We start from the raw sequence: 25,280 nt of genomic DNA, 5'->3' as shown, positions 1-25,280 counted from the left end.
ATCAAAGAATGTAGCAGTCTCGACTACTTACAGAGCTTTAATGAGGGAAGAGCTAAACGCTCAGCTGTACAGTCACTGAAAAGAAAAGCTGGTGCTGGGGAGCCCCCCACACCACTGGCTGATGAATTTGAGTACGTCCTGGCACACTGGGCTGTGGGAGGTCTGTGGGCAAAGGGGAGAACATGAGAGGGATTCCTTGGAGCTCCTGGGTGTCCTGAGGATCAGGTGCAGGGTCTGGTCCTGCCTTTCGGACAATCCTACTTGGAGTGCCTCCCACCCCACCCCATTCCCAGCTCTGTCTTTTACAACTGACTCCCTTTCTCACCTTGATGGCCATAAGAAACTTGTTCCAGTTGTCTTTGTTAGCAGCCTTCCCTGGCCGCTTAAATTCAATTTTGTTCCTCAGAATGGGGTAACCTGTGGTGGAAGACGAGATGGTGACGGGATTGGCAAGAGACTGGGAAGGATGAACAGCGGCCTGGGAGTAGAGTGGGATGGGTGATCCTATCTCTGAAATGAATTTTGATGCTTTTCCCTACTTTCTACTTGCCACGGGATACAGGGTAACGTGGGGTTCCATACCTGTAATGAGGCAGGGCAGGGCCCGAACCCCAGTGCTCGCTGCTACCAGGGAAGCCTCATAGACACCGCGCTCATCCCGGGGCAGAACCTGCTCCAGCCTCTGATCCATCGAGACTGTGAGCACCCAGTCTCGAACCTCTTCTCTCTGGGCCTCCTGGGAAAAGAGATAGCATTAGCTTCACATGGGGCTGGGAGGCTTGGGGGGTGAGGACAGGGCCTTGCTGAGCCCTTAGCGCCCGTACTTCGGCTTTTAGCTATAAGTAGTCCACCTTGGAACTGCCTCTGCTTCCCCTGAGTAACAGTTAGGGTTGATGTCACTGAAAAATGGCATCCCAAAGCCTTCTGCCCTTCTCGGTGCCAGCCCACTGGTGACACCTTACCGGTACGTGCTGCTTGGCCGGGAGTGGCACCTCAAAGGGGATGTCTGTGTCCTGGAAATCTGAGTGGTCAAGAGCGTCCAGAGTCCCTTCCTCAATTGCCTGTGGCAGAGCAGTTAACCATGAGATGGGCACAGCTGGTGACAGGCAAAGGCTTCAATCTCTAGGCACAGTTTCCCTACTTACGTCAGTCAGATCCAAAAATCGGTTGAGGAAAATGAAAGCCATGTTTTCCCAGCCAACTTCCTATCACAGAAAAGGTGCAGATGAGTGTGAGGTTGGATCTACTTCTCTGGGGTCAGGGAGGAATGCTCCAGAAGAGGCAGGCTGTGCCGTCCTCCACATCAGCCCCTTACGCAGCTGTGCCCAAGGCAGTCTCCATCTCTTCAGCCCCACCCTTCCTTCCCTTGCCCCAGCTCACCTTGGCAGCAGTACCTGCTTCATAAAAAGCCTTGTCTGCAGGTAACAGCTGGGTGTGGCGCAGGAGTGAGACGGAGAGCCTGGCAGCTACGGTTTCCTGTGGATTAAAGGCAAAGTTTATGATCCTGGCCCTGTGGTGATAGAACTATCAGACCAATGAGCCTGTAACTAAGCCAGCCATGGAGCTAGACAACCAGCAAGCAGTTCTGAACCCTCTTGATCTCAGGCTGTTCCAGTCTTAGTTCTTTTCATCAGCATTACGTGACCAGCTCAGGTTATGTATAGGGCTTTTTCTACCTTGAGAATTTGACCATGTACATGAAACATATGCACAGTTATAACTGAGTAAGCCAGAGTGTGTGTGCTTGTGGGAGGTACATAAAACTAGCATGCTATCTGAACGTTTGAACATGAGGCTGGTAGAGCTGTGGGCACAGCCCTCCAGCCAGACAGTCTGGGAAGAACCCATCTTAGCAAGTGTTGGAGTGACTACAAGAGAAGCGCAGAGGGAAATGTGCTCGAAGACCCAGAACTTGGATGTGTTTGGCTCCCGAGGTCTGAAGGAGCATCCTTGTGACCGAGTGCTCTGTGCTGAATCTCTGGCTGCATCTTACCAGCTGTTTGATGCTCTGGGCCGCAGAGCGTGTTGCATAGTAATGAGCGATCAGCAGCATCATCTCAAACTCCTCGTGGGCTGCCGAGTTTGCTTCGCTGGACTTCACCAGATTTTCACACTAGAGAAGGGGGTCGGGGGAAGAGCATAGCTAGGCTCGGGTCAGAGGAGGGCCAAGGAGGATTGTAGAGTGGCCACTGCTGGCCATTTGCACCGAGAAGGTAAAGGAGACTAGAACAGAAGGAACTTTTTATGTCATTGTTGACCCTTGCTTACCAAGTTAAAGAGGACATCCCGAAGATCAGCCCAGCTATGGTAGGCCTCCGCATTGTTGGTCCCAGGAGAGCTAACCATGTCAGTGAAGATCCTTTTGTAGATGTTGAAGTTCTAGAGGTCGAGGGGAAGGGGACCTGAGTGAGGGAGCTGTGTGTGTAGGAGCTAAGAGACTGGTGAAGGAAGAAGAGGCCTAAGGAAAAACCGAGTTTGGCAGGAGGACCAGGATTTCAAGGTTATCCTAGGCTTCATAGTTCCAGGATAGCCTTGCCTACATGAGTTCCTGACTCAGAAAAGAGACAAAACTCACAACAAAAAACCCTATCATATTACCTGGTGTTCAGTGAGTGTGGGCGATTAATGATGTTAAGGCTTACAGTCTAGAAATTCTTGATTCTTCACAGGAGAACTGTCAGTTCTAGAGGAAGTCACTAAGGACCCTTGAAGGGTATCCACGATTCCTCTTGGACAGACAGATCTGTGTATGTTTACTAAGAACATGGATAGCTGCCTGGGTGTTTTTTCAAAGGGTAAATGCTCCAGAGGGTCTGTTTCAGCTCAGGATTCTCTGAGACAGATGAAGAAGGAAGCATCCATCCCAAGGAGGCTGGCACCTGTGGGTTAGCAGGGGCTCCGTGCTGCACATAGAGGGCCAGAGCCTGGGCATAGCCGCCCCCTCGGATCAGATGAGTCGCGTACAGAGCCACGTACTTGTGCAGGATCTTGTAGTTCTGTTGGGAGTGGAGGGACAGTACGGAAGAGGCGGGGTCAGCAAGAACAGGCAGTGACGAGAGAGCACGGGTTTGTTTAGGAGGTAAAGGGCACTTGAGGATTCTGATCTCAGAATCAGAGGACAGAAGACTGCTCTCTGGTGCTCAGTAGGGGCCCTGCAGATTGGGCACTGGAGTTAAGGGGTGGGATGTGCAGAAGCAGGTAGGGCATCAGGAAGAGGAGGTGGGTGGGAATGGGAGGGCCAGCGGTACCTGCTTGGTAGCTGTTTCAATGCACTTGTCCCACTGACCCTGTTCCACATACAGGTCCAAGGCAGCCACTACGTCCACACCCACCAGCTGTGGAGCAGTAAAGACAGATGTGCTGAGAGGAGAAGGGAGGATCTCTAGTACCTCTTCAGGAATTTGGCTTTCACTCTTGTTCTGGTGGTGTTGGGAACCTAGGCCTTTCACATGGGAGACAAGAGCTCGACCACCTAGTTAGCCCCTCTGGCATCTTCCTTGCTTTCTCCCTCCTAACACTGAGCTTTACCGAATCCACTTTGCCCTGGTTCTTCAGGAACTCCTTATAGTGCTGGTCCACATAGTCTTCATACCTGGGAAGATACACAGAGATTGCTAACTCTGGTCATGCAACACCACACCCTCACCATGAGAAATCTCCCTCAGTGTTTACAAAAGGAACTAAGAATCTCCTGGCGATTACCGCGGGTCTAACTCTTTGGCTACGCGTTTGGCCTTGTTCCATTCTTCACCCTCAATGAAAGCACCGATAGCTTCTTTGACGAGGTCCAGGTTCAGATAGAGTTCTGCAGCCTGCACAGGGAAGTCCGAGTGAAAGCTATCTTTCCATCTGACTCAGTGCCTCCCACTTGGTGAACTCTCTCCCCAGAACACTGGCGCACTTGCCAAAGGGTCCACCCCTACATCTGGATCACGTGTCACCCACCATCCCACCATGTACATGGGAGTGTGTCGGTCCTAGCACCCTACTTACCGCACTGTGCTTTCCAATTCCAATCAGCTGGGGACCTACAGCCCGAACTACTTCCAGACTGCGCTGGGGAGGCAGAAACTTGATGGACAGTTCCGCCGCCTGAGTGGTCGAACAGAAGGTAGAAATAGGGAGAAGAAAGAGTCTACTAGGGTTATTGGCCTTCGTGTTTTCCTCCTCCAGCTTCCAATGTTCTTGTGATCCTTCCTCATCTTCCACTCTCCCAGGCTAAGCCTGGCCCACAGGTCTTCTGTGTGACCCCAGAGAACCTATCAAGTTCCTCTTGGCTCGCTGCAACTCTGCACACTTCATCTGTCGTATGAGCTCACTGAATTTTGTCACAGAATCTTGATAGCATAGTATAGAGAAAACCGAAATGAGAATTGTAGAGAACCTGGCAACTATTTGTGAGTCTCAGATTATTCATGCTCACTGGAGTTTGAAAACAGAACAAAAAAAGAATGGCAAATACCAATAATATCAAGTTCAATGGATATTATATTGAAATGCCAATATTTTAAAATTTTGCTCATTTTTAAAAAAGATTTATTATGTGTACAGTGTTTCTGTACTGCATATATGCCTGCAGGCCAGAAGAGGGCACCAGAGCGCATTACAGATGGATGTGAGCCACCATGTGGTTGCTGGGAATTGAACTCAGGACCTCTGGAAGAACAGCCAGTGCTCTTACCCTCTGAGCCATCTCTCCTGTGCATGGGCATTTTGCATGCATTTTTCCCCTGTGTCTGGTGCTGCCATGGAGACTAGAAGAGGGCACTGGATTCTCTGGAACTGGAGTTTCAGATGGTTGTGAGCTACCATGTGGGTGATGGGGACATAACCTGAGTCCTCTGGAAGAAGAGCAACTGCTCTAAGCCACTGAGCCGTCTCTCCAGTCAACATTTAAATGTTCAATTAGGTGTATTGCAATTCTTTTTAATTCTCTCTTTTTTAAACCTTATTCAAGAACAGGTATGAGCCGGGCGTGGTGGCGCACGCCTTTAATCCCAGCACTCGGGAGGCAGAGACAGGCGGATCTCTGTGAGTTCGAGACCAGCCTGGTCTACAGAGCTGGTTCCAGGACAGGCTCCAAAGCCACAGAGAAACCCTGTCTCGAAAAACCAAAAAAAAAAAAAAAAAACAAAAAAAACAAAAAAAAACAGGTATGAAAAAACTGCAATAACATTGTAGCGTGCATAGCGTTTCCAGCAGATAGTGCTGGTCTGGATGATTTGACGGCTATTTAACTCTCTGTTTCCTCTGGGATGCTGATATCCTCACTGATTTTAATTTCCATTTGACGCAGTTTGGCTATTATCTAGACCAATTCCCCTGCCTTTCCCTTTCCTTTCTTGCTCTGCCAAACCCTGTAAGCAAGGCTTAAAGCATGCATTCTCCCCATAGAGAAGAGCCATCCTGTGACCAGCCTGAAGGGGCAGCCCTGCACAGACTTTAGTGAGCGGTGTAAAAGGCATCGGCTGCTTAGTGCTTGATTAAAGTCTGCTCAAACCTCACAACCAAACATCAGCCCCTTTATTTCCTGTTCCACCTTATGGGGCCTATTTAGTGACCCCAGAACGTAAGGAAATCTTGCATGGGCATCAACATAACAGTATTATTTAGAGAGCCAGGAACCCCCTTAGTCCCTCAGGACTCCCAATCCCATATTTCCCTGTACCCATTTAAACTATGTATGCATGTCTAATTGCAAAGATAACAGGGTTGGCTTATCAGTTTTGCGTGATGACTACACAGTATGTAGGCATTGTTCAAACAGAACTTTGGGTGTTTTTGTAGGATGCACTTGGATGAGGTTAACATTTAAATTGTAAAGCAGATTGGCCTTCCTAATATAGATGGGTTTCATCCAATCAGCTGAAAGCTTGAATTGAACAAAAGGCTTACTTTACCCGAGTAAAGGAAAACTCTTCCTGCCCAAATGTTGTCTGAACCGGGACACTGGCTTTTTCCTGCTCGCTCTCTGGAACTGAAATGCTGACTCTTCTTGGGTCTCCAGCCTGCCAGCCTTCACACAGGAACTACAGCACTTTCTCTCCTGGCCTGCCTACTCGCCAGGCTCCATGCAGATCTTAGGACTTGCCCACTCTGATAACTGCGTGAGTCAGTTTCTTATCTCAAACATATGCACACATGTATCAGTTTTGTTTCTCTGACCAATAGTTTGTCTTCAGCTTGGTGAAGAGTTCTGGGCTGGCTCAGTCTGCTGAAGGGGAGCTATCAGGTAGGGGTGCTGGAGGAGCAGCCATGCTTTCGTACTGGCCTCAACTATGCCCCGGGGTCTGGAGTTCCCCTTTCCATTCCCATTCAAGTCCTTCATTCCTCAGAGAACCTTCTGGACTACTCCAGCCCACACAAAGCTCATGTTTCATGCACCTCAGTCTTTGCTCAGATCTGGTAGTGATTAAGTCTCCTAACTTCTGGCTGGGGTGTCTGTCTTACATCCCTTCTAGTCTTCGGCTGTGGGGCTCTATTACACATAGCAGGCACCCAGGAGAGATCTGTTACTTGAAATAAAGGCACAGGAGGAACAAGATGAACGTTTGTGCAGGAAGCTGACTGGGAATGGACCTGTGGGAACCAGAGCCAGAACAGTCCGGAGCCTCACCTTCATCCAGCACTTCTCCATCAGGCCACCGCTCCCTGAGTCTCGAACTTTGAGGTAGCAGTCCACCGCACGGCTGTACTCTGCAGCCTGCTCCCACTGTCGTGCTTGCTCTACAAGTCCCTCCACACCTCTGGGGGATGAGAATATTTAATGCCCAGGATTGGGTAGGGCAGTGTGGTCCAGCCCCCGGTCCTGACTACACTGCCGGGACGCATGGCTTCTCACCTTCCCCCCTTCTTGGTGGCTTCTCGCTCATATTCTTCCTGCAGCGCCTCTAGCTGGCCAGGCACGTAGTCCTTGCAGATCCGCAGAGCGTCGCTCCAGAGCCCAGCCTCCTGCTCAGATTTGCAGGTATCAGAAGAGCTTCCTCTGGCCGGGTTCCTGACTTCTTAGCCTTTTTCCTCCCTTTTCTTTCCTGTCCTTTCTCTCTCCTGCCCTCTTCAGCACCAAGAATCAGTGTAGATCTGCGGTCTCTCACTATCTCATCCTCCCTTTGTGGCCCAAATATAATGACTCACCTTATAATAATTGAGAGCCAGGCCTGGTCTCTGGGCCCGAAGCAGCAACCCTTCTGCCTTCTGAAAGTCCTTCTCCTCCAAGGCCCCCCGGGCCTGACCTACCAGGACCTCAGCAACACTGTCAGGGTCGTGGGCCTCAGCCACACGCTGAGCTGCCTCCCAGTCCTGGTTGTGGACAAACCTGCCCAAAATGGGGGACACGGAAGACGTTGAGTACAGGACTGAAGCCTCAGTAGTGGAAGACAGACAGCTGTACAGCTGAGGGGCTATTAGTTTCATTTGTGCGAGCTTTGAATGTAAAGATGACCATGACAGATACCGGGACAGTATCTTTATCCTATTCCAGAGCAGGACCAAACAGCGGGGGGCTGGGGAGATGGCTTAGTGGGTAAAGGTACTTGCCATAAAACCCATGACCTGAGTTCAAATCCTGGAACCCACATGGTAGAAGGAGAAAACCAACTCCTGCAAGTTGCCCTCTGATGCTACACATGTGCTATGCCTTCCTTTCCAAACCCGTAAGTAAACAGAAACGATGTGGGGAAACTCACATGAGGACAGCCTCTTTGGGTTTACCAGCTCTGATGAATTCTGCTTCAGCCTCTTCAAATTTGCCCTAGACAGACAGATAGTCACACATGGTGAGGAGCCTGGCATCACAGTCAATTAGAAGACAGGATTGAACTGGTCACAGAGGTAAGGGGTATAGGGGGAACAAAATTACATTCATACCTCATCCTCCAGGTACATGGCGTATCTGAGATGAATCTCTGGGGTTTTGTGCTTGAGGGCTAGCCGAGAGAGTTCAAAGGCAAATTCAAAGGAGCTGAAAGGGAAGGTGTAGATAGTTTGTATGTAATACTTACAGAATGAAGAGGAAATAGAGAAAAGACAACCACTGGAGGAAGGAAGGGCAGCTGCACCCCTTCCCCTGACTACTATGGAGTCCGAGCCTGTGACTCTGCTCCCAGGCTTCGTGACGTTTGTTAAGAAATACAGACACTTGCATGGATCAACTGTGAGCTGCAGTAGTTAACCCCCTCCCATGTTCACACAGGCAAGTCTAATTACAAACAGTGGCTCACAAGCAGACAAAAGACATCACAGTAGGAGGGAGATTAACTGGGGGCCAGCAGAAATGAGAGGATAAGACAGGGTAATTGCGGGGGGAGGGGTATGACCACAATGCATTGTATGTATTTATGAAACTGTCTAAGATAAAGAGAAAAATATACATTTTTTCATTTAACAGAAGTATACTTTGATGACCCAGAAATGTTACTGGCTTAGTATGGTTCTAACTTTTCATGCTGTTCCTGCCCCACCTGTCTCTCTAGAGCCACCGATAAAACACCTCCCTTCCAAAGTTCTCTCTCTGCTATGTTCTCTTTCTTTCCTTCTCTCTCTCTCTCTCTCTCTCTTTTGATACAGGATTTCACTATGTAACCTTGGCTGCCTGGCCTGAGACTCACTCACTGTGTAGACCATGCCAGGCTTGAACTCACAGAGATCTACTTATGCCAGACAGTGGTGGTGCACGCCTTTAGTCCCAGCACTCAGGAGGCAGAGGCAGGTGGATCTCTGAGTTCAAGGCCAGCCTGGCCTACAAAGTGAGTTCCAGGACAGCTAGGACTGTTACATAGAGAAACCCTGTCTCAAAAAAACAAAAACAAAACAAAACAAAAAAAAACCCACCACCAACAAAAACCCCCCCAAAACTATGCATTATTATAATGCCTGGCCAATTTTTCACTCTTTAGTTTGTTTTGTTGAAGCATGGTATCATATAGTCTAGGATGGTCTCAGATTTACTATGTAGCTAAAGCTGGCCTTGAACCTCTGATCCTTCTGCCTCCACCTGCAAGTGGCAGGATTATACACTGGTGCCACCATGCCTAGTCACATGTTTTTACTTCTGCTTCAGCTTTTGGAATTACTTTTCAGTTGCATGTCAGTTTTCCTTATGTGTGGCCTGCTCTGAGTGGGAAGGAGCCGAAGGAGAGGAGACCGCACCCGAGACCCACCAGTTGTCAGCAGCGTGGTCAATGGCAGCCTCTAGAAGCCCCAGCTTGTTAAGCAGTCTAACTGCAGCCTCTCCTCCCAGACTCTTCGCCCACAGATAGGCCACGTGTTTGTGGGCGTTGGCTCCTCCATGGGCTTTGGCCACCTGTGAAGCGAAGTTGCTAGAGCATTGCCCACTGCAGAGTTGCCCCTTGTCGTCTCTGGCCTTCTGCCCCAGCTGTGATGAGCACTGAAGAGGGCCAGCTTCCAGGTCTCTAATGTAGGGTCACAGTGTTTAGGGACAGAGGATGGGCTTCAGGAAAGCCATAAGCCCTTAAAATTATAAGTAAATGCTATATAGATGGGTATGGCTGTACTTCAGACAGAAATACTCAGGTCTTTGTGACATTAGTTAAAATTTGTCATGTATGAACAGGAAAGAGGGATGCATGAACTCCTCACCCGGTAGGCCTCCTCCCAGAGCCCACTGGACCGGTACATGTTCACAGTTGCCTTCCATTCCTGGGCCTCAAGGTAGTGATACTCAGCCTCCTGCAGTCGGCCTTCTGCCTCCAGCTCCTGTGGGGTAGCGCATCATGATAGAAGGGGAGACGGATACTGGCTGATCCAGCTCCTGTGGGGTAGTGCATCATGATGGAAGGGGTAATGGATACTGGCTGGGAGGCATGGGCAGAGGTAGAAAGGCTCACCTTGCCCAGGTGAAGGTGTGTGTCACTGAGTAGATCTGGGTGGTGCTTCCCTACCAGGCGGATCATATCGTCATACAACTTGTGCTTTTTGAACATGGTAATGGCAAGATCAGGCTCCTCCACTGTCACATACAGCCTGAAGACAGGGGATGCACCTGGAGCCTCCTACAGCTAGATCCCCGCTGCTACTGCTTCTGGAAGGAGGCCACAGGTCCTCAGACCCAGCCCTTCCCCACACTCACCTTTCAGCCTCTCGGTACTTGCCCTGCTTCTCCATTTCCTGGGCCTGGGTGATGTACAGCACGGACACATCCTCTGGTCGCATGCACTTCATTGCCAGCTATGAACATGGAACCCAGAGGTTCAGGGCCAGGCCACATGGAAACTTAGCTGCTCTTGAACTCTGAGTCCGCCCAACAATCACTGGCATTAGTTATTGCCACTCTCGGTTCAGGCAGTGTGGTGTCCATCAGGAGCCCATGAAGAGCTCCGTTCTGCTGAGGCCTGAGAGACTGATTGTAGCACACGCTGCATTACCATGCCTCTGCTTAGTCTACTGAGGTCTGCAATGTAGGGGAGATGACGGCTGTCAAGGGACCAGGGGTTTGGAATGGTAGTTCAGAATGCCTGGCTTCCAGGTCCACTAGCTGAAGCGTGGGCTAAGGGGCAAGACCCACACTGTCAGGGCTGTATTTTAGTACTTTCTTAGCTTTCAGGGAACTAGGAAAGGAGGGGTATTGGAGACCAAGGATGAGGCAGCATGGTGGCCACTAACGCAGAGTTCTTTCCTCATGGACACTGCTCATTCATTACCTTGTGGGCTTGCTCCCAGCGGCCAGCCTGGGTGTACATGTCTATAGCATCTTTGGTCCGGTCTCCTTTGGTGTAGAGCTCCTCAGCAATCTAAAATTACAAAGAGCCGGGCGGTGGTGGCGCACGCCTTTAATCCCAGCACTCGGGAGGCAGAGGCAGGCAGATCTCTGTGAGTTCGAGACCAGCCTGGTCTACAAGAGCTGGTTCCAGGACAGGCTCCAAAAACCACAGAGAAACCCTGTCTCGAAAAACCAAAAAAAAAAAATAAATAAATAAAATAAAATTACAAAGATGTCAACAGGGGTGGTAGAGAGCCTGGCACACCACTTTGTAGTGATACTGCAGAAAAGATGAGTACAAGAAAATGTGTCTCTAGGAGAAACACTAGATAAAAGCAGGGTGTGTGTGTGGTGCATGTATGTGTGGTGTATGCACATGTGTTAGGCACACACATAAACACAGGAGCGAAAGCACAGAGTGTTAATTCTATTGCCCTCTGCCTTGTTTCTTCGAGACAGGTTGGTCTCTGAAGCAGGAGCATGTTCTTTTTAGCTAGGCTGGTGGCCAGCAAGCCCCATTAGGGATCCTCTTGTCTTCGCCCTCACAGCTCTGGGGCTACAGGCATGTACGAGGTCACATGGTTCTCCCAGTTGCACACAAGTGTTCTCAACTGCTGAGCCACCTATTCAGGCGGAACTTACAGGGCCTCACATTTCTGCAACATAGGTGATCTACACTGGCTATGATAGAGTCGTTCATGAAGAATCACTGGAGCTGGCACAGGAAAGAGAGCTAGAGCTCACATCTGTGCCATGCTGGGATGACAGTAGGGACGTGATGGCTGCACTCCAACAGGAAGAGTTTGGTAAGCTGCCCCATATCTTGTTCTAGGGGACGTCCTTACCACCCTGCACTGCACTGCTTCAGAGCTGCAGAAACGGGACTTCTCCATACCTCATATTCCTGCAGAGACGCATAGTGCTGGGCCACACGAGGATAGTATTTAGACGCAGTGTTTCGGTCCTGGAGATCTAATATATAAATTGCCTTCTTCCACTGGCGGGCACCCAGAGCAGCCTCAATTGCTTTAATGGAGCACCTGGCATAGTCAGGAAAGACATTAAATATGTATGAGGAGAGAGGAGGGTGAAAGGGATAAAGAGACCCGAGCACATGCTAACCTACATTTCGAGATCTCTTCCTTGAGGCTGTGCCGTCCTCCTCCTCTCACAGTTTCTCACGTCATGCCCAGATCCCTGTGCCCTGTGCCGCCATACCTGGCTTCAATGTAGTGATTGATGGCCGCATCCAGCTGCTTCTGCTGCACCAGGTAGTCCCCCCAGGCCTCCTCTAGCCTCACAACCTCCACTGGGAAAGCCAGTCGTGCCAGCTCAACCGCTACCAGGGACAGAAGAGGCACTTGGCTCAGAATCCCAGGGATGGGACCAAGGAAAACAGGACAGGGAGATGAAGTATGGATGGATGGGTGAGAAGTGGAGGAATGCAGAGGAAACAAAGCCAGTCAGCCTGAAGCGATGTCCTCAAGGAGATGCTGGGATACTGGGTGGGCAGGAGTGTACAGTGGTAAAGACAGCTGATGAGCAGCTAGTACCTTTCATGAATGCATGGCCTTTACAGTAGCACTCAAGGGCCCGCTGTGGGTTTCGAATCTTCTCAAAGAGATCACCGGCCTGCCAACACATGAATACAATGAAACTCTGAACACAAGAGTCAGGAATCAGCTCCCCAAAGAAGGAATGCTGACAGAAAAGGAGAGTTATGGACCCCCAGGTCTCCTTGGGTGGGAGTGGGGTTCAGGTCCTGGAGATAAGGACTGGGGAGAGGCAGCTCACATACCCTTTCATAGAGCTCCCCCTTGATGAGGGCCATGGTGATGTGTTCTACCAGCTCTGTGTTGGCCAGCAGCTCCTCGCGGGTCAGCACCAGCCGCGCAGCTTTGGCAGGGAGCCCGGCCTTGAGGTAGAGGCTGATGGCTGCCAGTCCATCCCCTTGACTCTCCTGCAGTTCACCTGCTCGCTCCTCTTGTTGTGTGTCCATTAACCATTGATAGTAATCCCTGCGCAGCTTCTCCAGGGCTGGGTGTCCCTGGACATCACAAAGGGAGCTAGGGATTCCATGTCTCTCCTGCTCCTCTTCTGGGACAGTGTGGCTCCTCCCATGGCACCAATATGTTAATCCCTCACCTTATCAGCCAGCCCCATTCCAGATCCTATGGCTTACTTAGAAACATAGCTAAAATTGGTGATGCCAAGTCGTGAACATTCATGCAGCGAAGACAGAACAATACCTTGGCCTCAGCCACAGCGATGCACTCATCCCAGCGGTGTAGCTCCTGGTACATGTCCATGGCCTCCTCCACAGCATTCTAAGGGTTGAAAGCATTCGCACAGAAGAAAGAGGACCCCGGGAACACGGACCATCAGTAAGTCCTCTCAGACTGTCTAAGATGCCAGGCATGCGCATCGAAAGCTGAAGTGAGTGCTTTGCACATATCAAGCCCAAGATCCACCACTGAGCTATGCACCTGACTCAGTGATGAATTTATTATAGACTAAAAGAAACTTAAGATTCGGGGCTCCTTGTTTGCACAGGTACTCAGCAATTTATCTTAATGAAGGCTCCTTAGACTATATGTTTTGGGTGCCACAACTTGGATCTACCCTGTGCATAAAAATTGCAAAGACCAATAAACAAACAAACAAGCAAATAAATGAAATAAAAGGTTGCAAAGACATGTTTTGGAGTAGAGAGGAGCTAAGATACTTTTTGAAAGGAAGAAGAAATTAAAGACCAAAGAAGGATGCTTGCCTAGATAGAGACTAACAGAGGAGGCTGGGCAGTGGTGGCGCACGCCTTTAATCCCAGCACTTGAGAGGCAGAAGCAGGTGGACCTCTGTGAGTTTGAGGTCAGCCTTGTCTATAGAGCGAGTTCCAGACAGGCTCCAAAGCTACACAGAGAAACCCTGTCTCAAAAACAAACAAACAAACAAACAAACAAACAAAAAAAACCTAACAGAGGAGAAACTGAAAAACCTAAAGAAGGCGTGGGATGAACTCTCTAAACCTAAAAGTTCTCTCCAAACTTTTGGAAGTCTTGGTCTTTCATCCTTTTCCCCTTCCAAATCCCTCTTCCATCCTGCTCCTCGTCTCCCCTTACCTGTTCCAAGAAGATCATCTCTGCCAGTTTGTAGTTCTTTTCCAGCATGGCCAATCGTGCTCGGACCTGATAGAAGTCAGTTCCTTCTCCACCCTACAGGGAAAAGGAGGTTTGGTCATTCGGCGCAGGTGGACACAAGAAGGCAGGAGGACACAGGGGCTAACAGACTTGAGAAGCTAAAGATCTTTAAGGGACTTAGCAGCCTGAGGTTTCACAGGCAATTCCAAAGTGGGTAGGGTGGAAGCTAGAGAGTCTGGGAAAGTAGGAATCAGGGAAGAAAATGAACAGAAACTCCAGCTTGGGAGACTGAAGGAAGCGAGAGGATGATACTTGCATATTCCCTGGACACCTGATCTGCAATCTCATTGGTCTCATGCAGGAATCGAGCTTTTGCAACATGACCCAGAGCAGAAAAGCACCTGCAGCACAAAGGCAACAACACCAGCGTTACATTAGTACAGACAGGGCTGTCACTCAGTCACCCGTTCAACACCAGCGTTACATTAGTACAGACAGGGCTGTCACTCAGTCACCCGTTCAACAACACCAGCGTTACATTAGTACAGACAGGGCTGTCACTCAGTCACCCGTTCAACACCAGCGTTACATTAGTACAGACAGGGCTGTCACTCAGTCACCCGTTCAACAACACCAGCGTTACATTAGTACAGGGCTGTCACTCAGTCACCCGTTCAGCAAATAGTGTGCCGACACCGCTGACCCTCACAGAAAGCCCAGAGAGGCGCAGGGAGGTAAAAGCCTTGCTCTCTGGGATTTTCTGTTCCTGTGGAGACAGATAATAGTCCATGAGCAAAGATAAGGAGAGAATGAAAAGTAAAATGAGCAGCTGTCACAGTGGCCGAGACACTGACATTGGCTGGGACCGGGCTACAAGAAGCAGCTAGTCACTGGCCGGGCAAAAATATGCTCACTGCTAAAGTGACAAGTCTGTTAAGGGGGGAACCAAGGGTTTCCTCGTTGGATTCCAGACTTGCCCAGTAAGAGGGAATTCACAGGGGCTGGAGAGATGGCTCAGAGGTTAAGAGCATTGCCTGCTCTTCCAAAGGTCCTGAGTTCAATTCCCAGCAACCACATCGTGGCTCACAACCATCTGTAATGGGGTCTGGTGCCCTCTGCTGGCCTGCAGGTACACATGCAGACAGAATATTGTATACATAATAAATAAATATTTAAAAAAAAAAAAAAAGGGAATTCACATCTGGTGCTGTAAAACTAGTCCTGAGTCTGTGACTGGGAAGTCACAGGTCCTAGCTGGGAAGCGACCACTGTTACTTTTTATAAATGTACATCATGTGCTCACCAGATTGCCCTCCAAATAATTACATTTATGCCCCTCCATCAGAGGAGCTTCAGCGAGTAGTGGCAGATGTAACTGCAGGGACATAACTGGTCAGAATAATGAGGGTGGGGACTGTTGAATGCTCAGCCGTAAATGGCACATCTGTATCAAAGTTCAGGGGACACCATGGAAGAGGGATAGGAAGAACGTAAGAGTTGGAAGAAAGGGAGGGTGTTGTCTTCCAGGTATGACATGGCTCTGCCATGTGGGGACCATAGCCTGTTATGGGGATGGAGACACTCATGAGGCCCCAGCCCTCCCTCAGGATCTAAGGGCAGTTAATGGTTGGTGGGGGAGGGAAAGACACTTTCTTTAGTGGTGTGGCCACTGGTAAGGTGCCCACACTCCTGTAAGCAACCCCTCACCCTCCCATGCTCCTGTAAGCAACCCCTCTCTCACACCTCTGTAAGCAACCCCTCACCCTCCCATGCTCCTGTAAGCAACTCTAAAAGAAACTCATGGAATCATTAAAGCCAAAGGTAGCAGGGGGGGTAGCTGGGAAGAAGGGGATCAGAGGCAGTGAGAGGGGACAGGAGAGGGCAATGGGGTGAATATGGTAAAAATGAATTACACACCATAAAGAAACCCATTAGTGTATATGCTTAATCTATGCCAACAGAAAAAAAGTTAAGGGAGTCAGTCATGGCAAGACATGGCAGAGCGGACGGCTGTGCACACGCCCAGCAAGGATGAGGAGGGCCTGCTCATAACCAAGGGGTACAATGTGGCTAGAAGCTGCTGAGCAAGTAGATAAGAAAGAAGCGGAGGCAAATACTTGCACCATGGCCACAGCAAGCATTCTAGGTTTATATCAAATATAAGACTAAACTACTGGAAAATTCTAGGCAAAACCAGTTATACAACACAGTGGGTTTGTGGTTGTTGTTTTATGTACAGGGTCTCATGTAGCTCATGCTGGTCTTGAACTCGTTATATAGTCAAGGAGTTTCTGATCCTCCTGCCTCCACCTCCCAAATGCTGAAATTATAGGCTTGTGCTATAATGTCTGGCATATGTGGTGCTGGGGATCAAAGCCAGGCATCATGTGTGCCAGGCAAGCCCCAGCCCTCTAACTGATGGTCTTAAAAATTACTTTAGTTATTATTTGTGTGTCTGTATTACATGTGTGTGAATGCAGGCATGCCTGTGCTATGCTGTGCTTGTGGAGTTGATTCTCTCCATCTACTGTGGGTCCTGGGGATTGAACACTCATCAGTAGTAGGCTTATGCAACAAGACCCTTTAATCACTGAGCCATCTTGCTGGTCCTATATTGATGGTTTTAAAAAATATTTATTTTATGTGTATGGGTATTTTGTCTGCATATATGTCTATGTTCCATGTGGTCTGTACACCACATGCATGCTTGGTGTTCCCCAAGGCCAAAAGAGGGCATTGGATCCCATGGACTGGAGTTACAGAAGACTGTAAGTTTCTAGGTGGGTCCTGGGAATTGAATCCTGGACCTCTGGAAGAGCAAGCAGAGCTCTTAACTGATGAGCCATCTCTCTAGCCCCTTAGTTAAAAAAAAAATAGGTCAAATGTCGTGGCACAGGTTTTTAAACTAAGCACTGGGGAATCTGAGCAGATCACTGAGTTTGAGGTCAACTTGGTCTACACTGTGGGTCCCCACTGTGTGATGGGCAGATTTTGAAGGACAAGGCTAACATCAGTAAGGCTAGGGAAGAGGCTTTTATACGACTGAGGTGGGAGATGCTGGCGGTCTGCACTGGTGGTCGTATGGCCAGGCCAGATAGCAGACTTGGGATTACGTGTGAAGACTAAGACCTGGGCTGGGATGTGGCTCAGCTGGTAGAGCACTCTAGTGTTCGCTAAGCTCTGGGTTGATCTCCACCACTGAATAAACCGGTGAGGCAGTGCAAGCCTGCAATCTCAGCACTGAGAGGAAGAGGCAGGAGGATCAGAACTCCAAGGTCACCCTTGGCTATATATGAAATTTGAGACCAGCCTGGGCTACACTAGACTTTGCTTAAAAACAAAATCTGAAAAAAACAAGCCAAAAAACAAAATTGGGGCTAGAACGATGGTTTAGCAGTTAAAGAGCATTTGTTGCTCTTGTACAGGACCTGAGTTTGGTTCCCAGCACCTACAAGGTGGCTCACAATCACCTGTAACTCCAGTTTCGGGATCTGATACCCTCTTCTGACCTCCATGGGTGCCAGCCATATATGAATACCTATGTAAGCAAAACATTCATACACGTAAAAATAAAACAAATACACCTTAAAAGGTAAAAAGTAGACAGACATACAGACAAATAGATAGAGAGATAGACAGACACACACAGAGAGAGACAGACAGACAAAGAGACACACAGACAGACAAGGTAGAGTCCTGAGAACTTGCAGACAGCTTACATGGGGTCAAGGGAGGAGGGGTGTATATGAAAAAGCTCAAGCTGCTTCCCAGAAGCAGCTGACATTACTAAGCCCTTACATCTAAGCCTTTTGCAGATTCTTTCTTGTTCTTCACCGCCATTACCATCGCCACTCTCCTTTATAATACTATGTGGTAAATACTGTCATCAGTGCCCCCATTTTATATGAAGAAAATCAAATCCCAGGGTTGGAAAGGGTGAATGACCTCTCTAAGTTTATACAAGATGAAAAGTTGAATCAACGTTTGAACTCAAGTAATTTGAGGTCCCAAATGTGTTCATTACCTCTGTACCACACCCAGGAAAGACACAGAGGTATGTTAAAAAGACTTGGGCAGGCTGCAGAGATGGCTTAGTGGTTAAGAGTGTGTACTGCTTTTGCAGAGGACCTGAGTTCAATTCCCAGTACCTACATATGAAGGCTCATAACTGCCTGAAGCTCTCGCTCCAGGGCATCCTACACCTCTGGCCTCTGCAGGGACCATCATTCATGTGGACATACCCACACATGGACCCTCACACAGACACACTGTGGCAGTGTGGATGGGACTGCCTCCCACAGGCTCAGATGTCTGAAGACTTGGTCCCCAGGAGGTGGAACTGTTTGGGAAGGATTGGGAGGTGTGGCCTTGTTGGAGGAGGTTTGTCACTGGGGTGAGGCTTTGCTGTTTCAAAAGGTTTCTGCCATCTCCAGTGCTGTCTGTTGGCTGGTTCCACGATGAGCTCTCAGCTGTCCAGGCCACTGTGCTCGCACTGCCCCCATCATGGAACTGTAAGCTCATTTTGTGCTTCTTTTTTTTTTTTTTAAATATTATTTATTTATTTATTATATATACAATATTCTGTCTATATGTATGCCTGAAAGCCAGAAGAGGCCACCAGACCTCACTACAGATGGTTGTGAGCCACCATGTGGTTGCTGGGAATTGAACTCAGGACCTTTGGAAGAGCAGGCAATGCTCTTAACCACTGAGCCATCTCTCCAGCCCTTGTGCTTCTTTTATAGACTGCCTTGGTCACGGTGTTTTGCCACAGTAATAGAAAAGTGACTAAAACACACCCAGTTCAAAGTAACTAAATCTTAAAAACGTAAAAACTTTAAATATGTAAACAGTAATAATACAAACAAGAAACAACCTCTTAAAGGAGAACCTTGCAAAGGAGAAGCTAAAACATTAGGGCATATTCAGAGCTAGAGAGACGGCTCTGCAGTCAGGAGTGTGTACTGCTCTTGTAGAGACTGGAGTCTGGTTCCAGCACCTTTATCAAGGCGGCTCACAACCGCCTGGAACTCCAGCTCCAGGAGGTTCAACACTCTCTTCTGACCTTGGCAGGCACTGGCACTCACTTGCACAAACCCACACATTGACATTCTTATTCACAGAATTTAAAACTATTTTTAAAAAGATATATTGATCTAGAGTAGGAGGGTGTTTGGAGTAAGTGCACCAGGGAGGGGTCATGTTGTTGGGGTGTGTGGGAAGCAGTGCCCACACACAGGACAGAAGCAGCCCAGAGGTGACTACCCACAGGCCTCCTAGTGGCCAGCATTCAGTTCCACAGCTCTCACCTCTCAGCAGTGTGGAGCTGCCTTGCCTCCAGGGCCAGTTTGCTCAAGGTTTTCCACATTGCCTCTGTTTCTGGGGTCATCTCCAGGGTCTCCAAGAAGGCTGTTGCCCTGGAGAGGAAGGGAAGAAAGCACAGGAGTGAAGCAGGATCAGGAGGAGCAGAGAGGAACCCTGGTGCTGCTGGAGCAGCAAGAGGGGGGAAGAAAGGGCCAGAAATACTACCCTTTGTCTAGGCTCCTCCCATGGTCCCCATTGAGCTGTGACAGTTTAATGGGTCACTGCAGGCATCCACTAGGCCCACACTGGCTGTTAGCAGCTCTCACCGGGTGTAGTTGCCATCATCGATGGCTGTTCCAAACTCAATCAGGCCCTCGTCCAGGGTGTAGGCCACAGTCGTCACCCCTTCGGTCACCATCACCTCTGTCTTCCCTCCACCTCGCTCCAGACCTACAACGTCACCCTGCACAGTATACAAAGAGTGGCACCCAGTTCTTCAGTAGGAAACAGACTTAGGGGTGTGTGTGCACGCACAGACTGTGGGTGCGCGTGTGACTGCACTTGTACATGTGAGCAGGCCAGAAGACACGCTCGGGTGTCACTCCTCAGCTGCTTCCACCCTTTCTTTCTTCAACCAGGATCTCAGCTTGGCCCTGGAATTTACCAAGTAAGCTGGGCTGAGCCCTAGGGGTCTGCCTGTCTCTGCCTCTCCAGCTCTGGGATTTAAGTGTGCACCAACACGCTTCACTTTCTTGCTATATGTTCTGGGGCTCAAACTCAGGCCCCTCTACTTGAACAGCAAGCACTTTACCAAATGAGTTATCTTCTCAAGTCTTAGACTGATATTCTTTTTAAAGTATATTATTTTGTCAGGCAGTGGTAGTACACACCTTTAATCCCAGCACTCAAAAGAGGCAGAGGCAGGTGGATCTCTGAGTTTGAGGCTATCCTGGTCTACAAAGTAGGTTTCAGGATAGCCAGGGCTGCACAGAGAAACCCTGTAATATATACCTATATAATTACTTTTTCACATTTATTTATTTAGCATGTGTGTGTCCATCCATGTGGGTTCTGAAGATTGAACTCAAGTCATCAGGCTTGGCAGCAAGCACCCTTATCCATGGAACCATTTCCCCAGGCCCCAGACTGAGATATTCTTGGGGGTCCTCCAGTTAAATTACAGCTTGAACCTGAACCCAGAACATACTTTTTCTTTTCCTGCACTGCTCAGTTCACGTGACAAAATCACTAAGAATGTTCCCCACCTCTATGCTACCCATCCTCCTTTAAAAAACAAAAAACCAAACAACCAAAACAAAACAAATCAGTAAAATGACATTTTTTAGCTGGGTGGTGGTGGCCAACGCCTTTAATCCCAGCACTCGGGGGCAGAGGCAATTGGAGCTCTGTGAGTTCAAGGCCAGCCTGGGCTACTAGAGCAAGTTTCAGGACAGGCTCCAAAGCTACAGAGAAACCCTGTCTCGAAAAACACAATAAGTAAATAAATAAAAATAAATAAACAATAAAAAAGAGACCAGACAGAAGGGCAAAGGCCCAAAGCTACAATCTGAGCAGCAGGAAAGGGGGTGCTGCTCCGAAGGCGAATGCACGTATCTGACAATGAGCCTCGGGCCTTCAGCACGTGCATGGGTTGAGTCAGTCTCTGAGTAAACCGGGCCTGGCCCGTTCTGTAGTAAAGGGCACCAAAGCAAGTGGAGCACAGCCTTAACATGGATTCTGATTGCTACAGAAGCAAACAACCATCTCAGCGGGAAAACAAGTAGAGACTGCCTTCAGAGTAACATGTCGGTGTATGTGTGCAAGCACACGCACATACAACACAACCAGTATGAAAGAATAAATTGTAATTATAAACAATAATTTTAGGTCTTTAAGCATTTTAGATATTAAAAATAGCAGTTATAGATAATGCATTGTAATAAAATTAAATATTACATATCTGAAGATATAAAAATGACATGGAAAATTAACAAAGGAAAGACCGGAGTGGCTGGGCAAACTGGAAAAAGAATCAAATAAAATTTTATGGAAGTGAAGCCTGAGACACTGAACATGGAGAAGTTCCTGGCCCAAATTTTTTTTTTTTTTTTTTTGGTTTTTCGAGACAGGGTTTCTCTGTGGTTTTTTGGAGCCTGTCCTGGAACTAGCTCTGTAGACCAGGCTGGTCTCGGAACTCACAGAGATCCGCCTGCCTCTGCCTCCCGAGTGCTGGGATTAAAGGCGTGCGCCACCACCGCCCAGCCTCCTGGCCCAAATTTAACTCTGAAGCAAAACCCCAATTGTGGCATAAGCAGCAGACAAGGAAAAGAGTGAGCCAAGGAGCTGAAGGAGAGAGCTGAAGATACTATCTGGAATGTTCATGGAGCAGAAGAAGGAGACACAGAAGAAGCTGAAAAGGCAAACAAGACGGAACAAGAAACGTAGCATATGCTGAGTCAGAATTCCTGGGAGAATGGTAACAGCGTTCCGAGAGAGAGTGGCTGAAACGTTTCCAAGACTGAGCACGATGTGTGTGTTCAGAACTACATGAAACCCAACATATGCTGCATGGGATATCATTTAAATTCATGTAAAAAGGCTGGAGTACAACTCAGTACCAGAGAATTCACTTCTAATGCACAGGTTCAGTCGCTAGCCATCTACTGCAAAAACAACCCCCAAACCCTCTAACCCGATGGGTGGTCTGTGACGACAGTCCCTGTCTCTCAAGAGGCAGGGCAGGAGGACAGCCTGGGCCCCGAAATCTGAGGCCAGTCTGTGCGATATGGCAAGACCCCTTCATGAGGAAAACTACTATGTACAAAAATTGTAGTCAAGTGTCAAAACATTAAAAAAAAAAAGTAGGTTTTAGGAGCAACCGAAGGGGCAAGAGTAGACAGCTCAGAGATTAAGAACACTGCTACAGCAGAGGGCCCAAGCTTGGTTCCCAACACACATGGGCGCTCACAGCAAGTGGCCGGTAACTCCAGCTCGGAGGGATCTGATGCCCTCTTCTGGCCTCAGCAGACACTGCATACATGTGCACAACACACAAGTTATCTATTGGGTTAATCATGTGTGGTGACCCCTGTTTGTGATACCAGCACTCAGGGAGGCCAGCCTGGGTTACAAGTTCCAGTTCCAGGTCATTCAGGGAGGAAGGAAAGGAGAGAAAGAATGAGACATTGAATATGAATGATGCCCATTTTGGGAGTTAAAAAAAATCTTATAGCAAGGCATGGCGGCCCAGATCTGTAATCCCAGCACTTAGGAGGTAAAGGCAGGGGAATGGGAGGGAGGGGAAGGAGTGGGAACTGGGAATGGCATGTAAAATGAAAAAAGATAGTTTGTTTTCTTTCTTTAAAAATTAAATAAATAAATGAATAAATAATTAAAAAAAATTCCTCAAAAACCAAAACCAAACCAAAACAACAACAAAAAACCCACACACAAAAAAAGAAATAAAAACAAAACAAAATACTAAAACAAAAACCCATCAAAACTAAAGGAACCCTTTACTACTCCTGGAAGCGCAGTGGTAAATACTTGTGCAGTGCGCTTGAAGCCTGGGTTTGACTCCAGCACAGCAGCAGCAGCAACAACGAAGATTAGCACTAAGAACCAGAGAGAAGGTTCGACAGGTAGAGGCGCCTGTTGGCCTGCATTCACTCCCAGGACCTGCATGGTGGGAAGAGCAGACTCCCACAAGTTGTCCTCTGGCCTCCATAGATGCATACACACATACACTAAATAAATAAATAAATAAATAAATAAATAAATAAATAAATAAATGTTAGAATGAAAATGAAAAAAGACAGGTAACCAAAGTCAAAGCCTTGCAAGGTCCTATATTATTTGTGGGGAGAAAGTTACATGATGGCTAACTTGAGCCTTCAAGGGCTTGCATATGAGTGTGTGGTATGTGTGTGGTGTGTGTGTGTGGTGTATGTGTTGTGTGGTGTGTATGTGTGGTATGTGGTGTGTGGAGGATGTGTGTGTGGTGTGTGTGTGTGGTGTTGCGATGGGACAGTAAAGACTGTTTTATGTGTAATTTGAAAAAGGAGGGATTTTGAATGGCCAAGAACAAGGACAAAGATGATGGCATGGAACCATCCCTCCTACTGGGGTCTGTCTTCTAGACTACAGAGAATGCCATATGGTGACTTTATATAGTCCCAGGGCCACTGGAATGTGGCCTCATCTCTAGGAAGGCAATACAAGGTCAGGAAACGCAAGCAAGGATAATTCTGGAGGCCAGGCCAGTATGGGGAGGGGGTGAAAATTTCGCTTGCCAGTTTTATCATAGCGACTGTGGGTGGTGGTAGAGAACACCACACGGTTTCCACATACTTCTTCTTGGAGCGCTAATGAGTTAGAGCGACACACCTGGGCCTCCTGGCACCAACGTACCCTGATAGAGGACATGGTGACTCTCTCGGGTGCCTCAATGTTGTACCACACACACAAGCTGTTTCGGTTCTGGGCTACCAGCACATCGCTCCCGGGAACCCACTGCACGTAGGAGCAGAAGTTGAGGATCATTGTCTTGGAGCAGCTTTCAATATCATATAGATGCAACTGGAGAGGGAGACAGCACTGATGTCATTTGGTTCTGCCCATTTCCCCCACAGTGAAATGACCCACCAGTCAGTTATGTGCTGAGTTGCCAGCCCTTGGAGTTCGTGCTAAGTTGGTAAATCCTGACTGGTCGAGTATGAGATGACCAAACAACCACGATCTAATTCAAGGTGTGGTCAGGTGAAGGTCAGACTATAGAGCATAGGTTCTTAGAGTAACCCTGGGCCAGATTAGCAGGTAGGGCTACACACAAACTAAGTGAGCTGACAGTCTGCAGCGAGGCTCTCACTGGAATGAAGCATCACAAGGAAAGCGAACCTCTTTGGTGATGCCACCCTGACAAGAGACTGCTCGAGTCAGCGTCCATGCCTTCAGCTAAGTGTGGCTGAAGCACACTGCGGCAGTGGGACGGGGCAAGGGCAGCTGGACCTGAGGAGGGTAAGCAGCTTCACGAGGACGCAGCCTGTAAATAGTCTCTGTCAGGGTCCCTAGGTCAGGTTCTGACAGCGTATAGACTATCCTTGGTCCACTTTGCTATGCTAATGGCATATGGAACCAAGAACTTATGTCCTGCATTGCCCCCACAGTCCCTGGTAACAGCTTGTGGACCAGCCCAGGCCTAAAACCCTAGTAACCCTTCTCACACGAAGTTTCCGATCCCTGAAGAGAAGCTTGTGCCCAGTCTCATTAAGTTCCAGCCAATCCACACGGCTCTCGTGACTGATAGTACCAATGTTGTAGCCGCCAATCAGATCCACTGCAAAGAAGACAGGGTAAGAAGAGCGAACCCTGCCATGTAGAGGGCTGTAGTTGGTCTCTAGAATGCTGGCTTTATAATCATGTTGGGATTTAGGAACATTTTATCAGTCCAGGGGGATCAATGGGGACCACAAATGACCAATATTGCACAATTTTTCTAAGATGCTTAAAAAACTGTGTCCTGCCAAGTGTGGTGGCACACACCTTTAATCCCAACACGCAGGAGGCAGAGGCAGGTGGATCTCTGTGAGTTTGAGGCCAGCCTGGTTTACTGAGAGAGTTCAAGGACAGTCAGGAACAGCTAAGGCTACACAGAGAAATACTGTCAATAAACTTGTCTAGATGTTTTACTTGGCTTTATAGGCAACTAGATAGAAGATCTCATGGAGAAATGGTGGAACACTGCTATAACCCAGCCCTCGGAAAGAGGGGGTTTGAGGTCAGACCCTTCTATGTAGGCCAGCTCCAGCTGCCTCATTTGACCCTGTCTTGAAAAGACAGTGAAAGAGGGTGACCGTGTTACTGAGTACCAGAGAGAGCTGAGGAGTGAAATGACCTGGTGATGTCACCCTGGCTGCGCGGAGTCACCAGAGCAAATGGATGCACAAGAGGAGAGCTGTCTCAGTGAAGCTCAGTGGCTCACACCCAGAACTCAAGCACAAGGCAAAAAGGCTGAGGCAGGAGGATAACCAATGGGACCAGCTGGCACACAGACTGATAACCTGGAGACAGAAATTATGACAGCAGACATGATGACTCATATCTATAATCCCAGTATCCAGGAG

At 48.5% G+C, this 25,280-nt stretch overlaps 1 protein-coding gene across 5 annotated transcripts in view; it reads right to left on the bottom strand.

Annotated features, from left to right (window-relative positions):
- Positions 1 to 25,280, bottom strand: part of Ift172 (intraflagellar transport 172) — a 40,061-nt gene that overhangs the window by 1,123 nt on the left and 13,658 nt on the right. For 3 of the 5 annotated variants that reach the window (XM_057781343.1, XM_057781361.1, XM_057781370.1), the window contains 34 exons: positions 24,381 to 24,493; positions 23,569 to 23,736; positions 19,485 to 19,621; positions 19,164 to 19,271; positions 14,171 to 14,255; positions 13,837 to 13,929; positions 12,967 to 13,044; positions 12,516 to 12,764; positions 12,271 to 12,349; positions 11,936 to 12,056; positions 11,613 to 11,757; positions 10,659 to 10,748; positions 10,088 to 10,185; positions 9,846 to 9,981; positions 9,598 to 9,714; positions 9,159 to 9,301; positions 7,867 to 7,960; positions 7,686 to 7,750; positions 7,135 to 7,315; positions 6,842 to 6,951; positions 6,617 to 6,746; positions 3,994 to 4,092; positions 3,703 to 3,812; positions 3,529 to 3,592; positions 3,249 to 3,335; positions 2,880 to 2,996; positions 2,269 to 2,379; positions 1,994 to 2,113; positions 1,381 to 1,476; positions 1,146 to 1,205; positions 963 to 1,061; positions 583 to 736; positions 326 to 417; positions 23 to 162 (listed from right to left, as the gene is read on the bottom strand). In XM_057781343.1, coding sequence (XP_057637326.1) covers positions 73 to 162; positions 326 to 417; positions 583 to 736; positions 963 to 1,061; positions 1,146 to 1,205; positions 1,381 to 1,476; positions 1,994 to 2,113; positions 2,269 to 2,379; positions 2,880 to 2,996; positions 3,249 to 3,335; positions 3,529 to 3,592; positions 3,703 to 3,812; positions 3,994 to 4,092; positions 6,617 to 6,746; positions 6,842 to 6,951; positions 7,135 to 7,315; positions 7,686 to 7,750; positions 7,867 to 7,960; positions 9,159 to 9,301; positions 9,598 to 9,714; positions 9,846 to 9,981; positions 10,088 to 10,185; positions 10,659 to 10,748; positions 11,613 to 11,757; positions 11,936 to 12,056; positions 12,271 to 12,349; positions 12,516 to 12,764; positions 12,967 to 13,044; positions 13,837 to 13,929; positions 14,171 to 14,255; positions 19,164 to 19,271; positions 19,485 to 19,621; positions 23,569 to 23,736; positions 24,381 to 24,493 — 3,839 coding nt within the window. In that variant the 3' untranslated portion in view covers positions 23 to 72. Of the gene's footprint in view, positions 1 to 22; positions 163 to 325; positions 418 to 582; positions 737 to 962; positions 1,062 to 1,145; positions 1,206 to 1,380; positions 1,477 to 1,993; positions 2,114 to 2,268; positions 2,380 to 2,879; positions 2,997 to 3,248; positions 3,336 to 3,528; positions 3,593 to 3,702; positions 3,813 to 3,993; positions 4,093 to 6,616; positions 6,747 to 6,841; positions 6,952 to 7,134; positions 7,316 to 7,685; positions 7,751 to 7,866; positions 7,961 to 9,158; positions 9,302 to 9,597; positions 9,715 to 9,845; positions 9,982 to 10,087; positions 10,186 to 10,658; positions 10,749 to 11,612; positions 11,758 to 11,935; positions 12,057 to 12,270; positions 12,350 to 12,515; positions 12,765 to 12,966; positions 13,045 to 13,836; positions 13,930 to 14,170; positions 14,256 to 19,163; positions 19,272 to 19,484; positions 19,622 to 23,568; positions 23,737 to 24,380; positions 24,494 to 25,280 lie in introns of those variants that run through there. The other 2 variants (XM_057781352.1, XR_009057745.1) reach the window with 2 other exon arrangements.

Source organism: Chionomys nivalis, chromosome 1 (genome assembly GCF_950005125.1).
Source record: "Chionomys nivalis chromosome 1, mChiNiv1.1, whole genome shotgun sequence".
Taxonomy (NCBI): domain Eukaryota; kingdom Metazoa; phylum Chordata; class Mammalia; order Rodentia; family Cricetidae; genus Chionomys; species Chionomys nivalis.
This window is presented reverse-complemented; position numbering and strand designations above follow the sequence as displayed.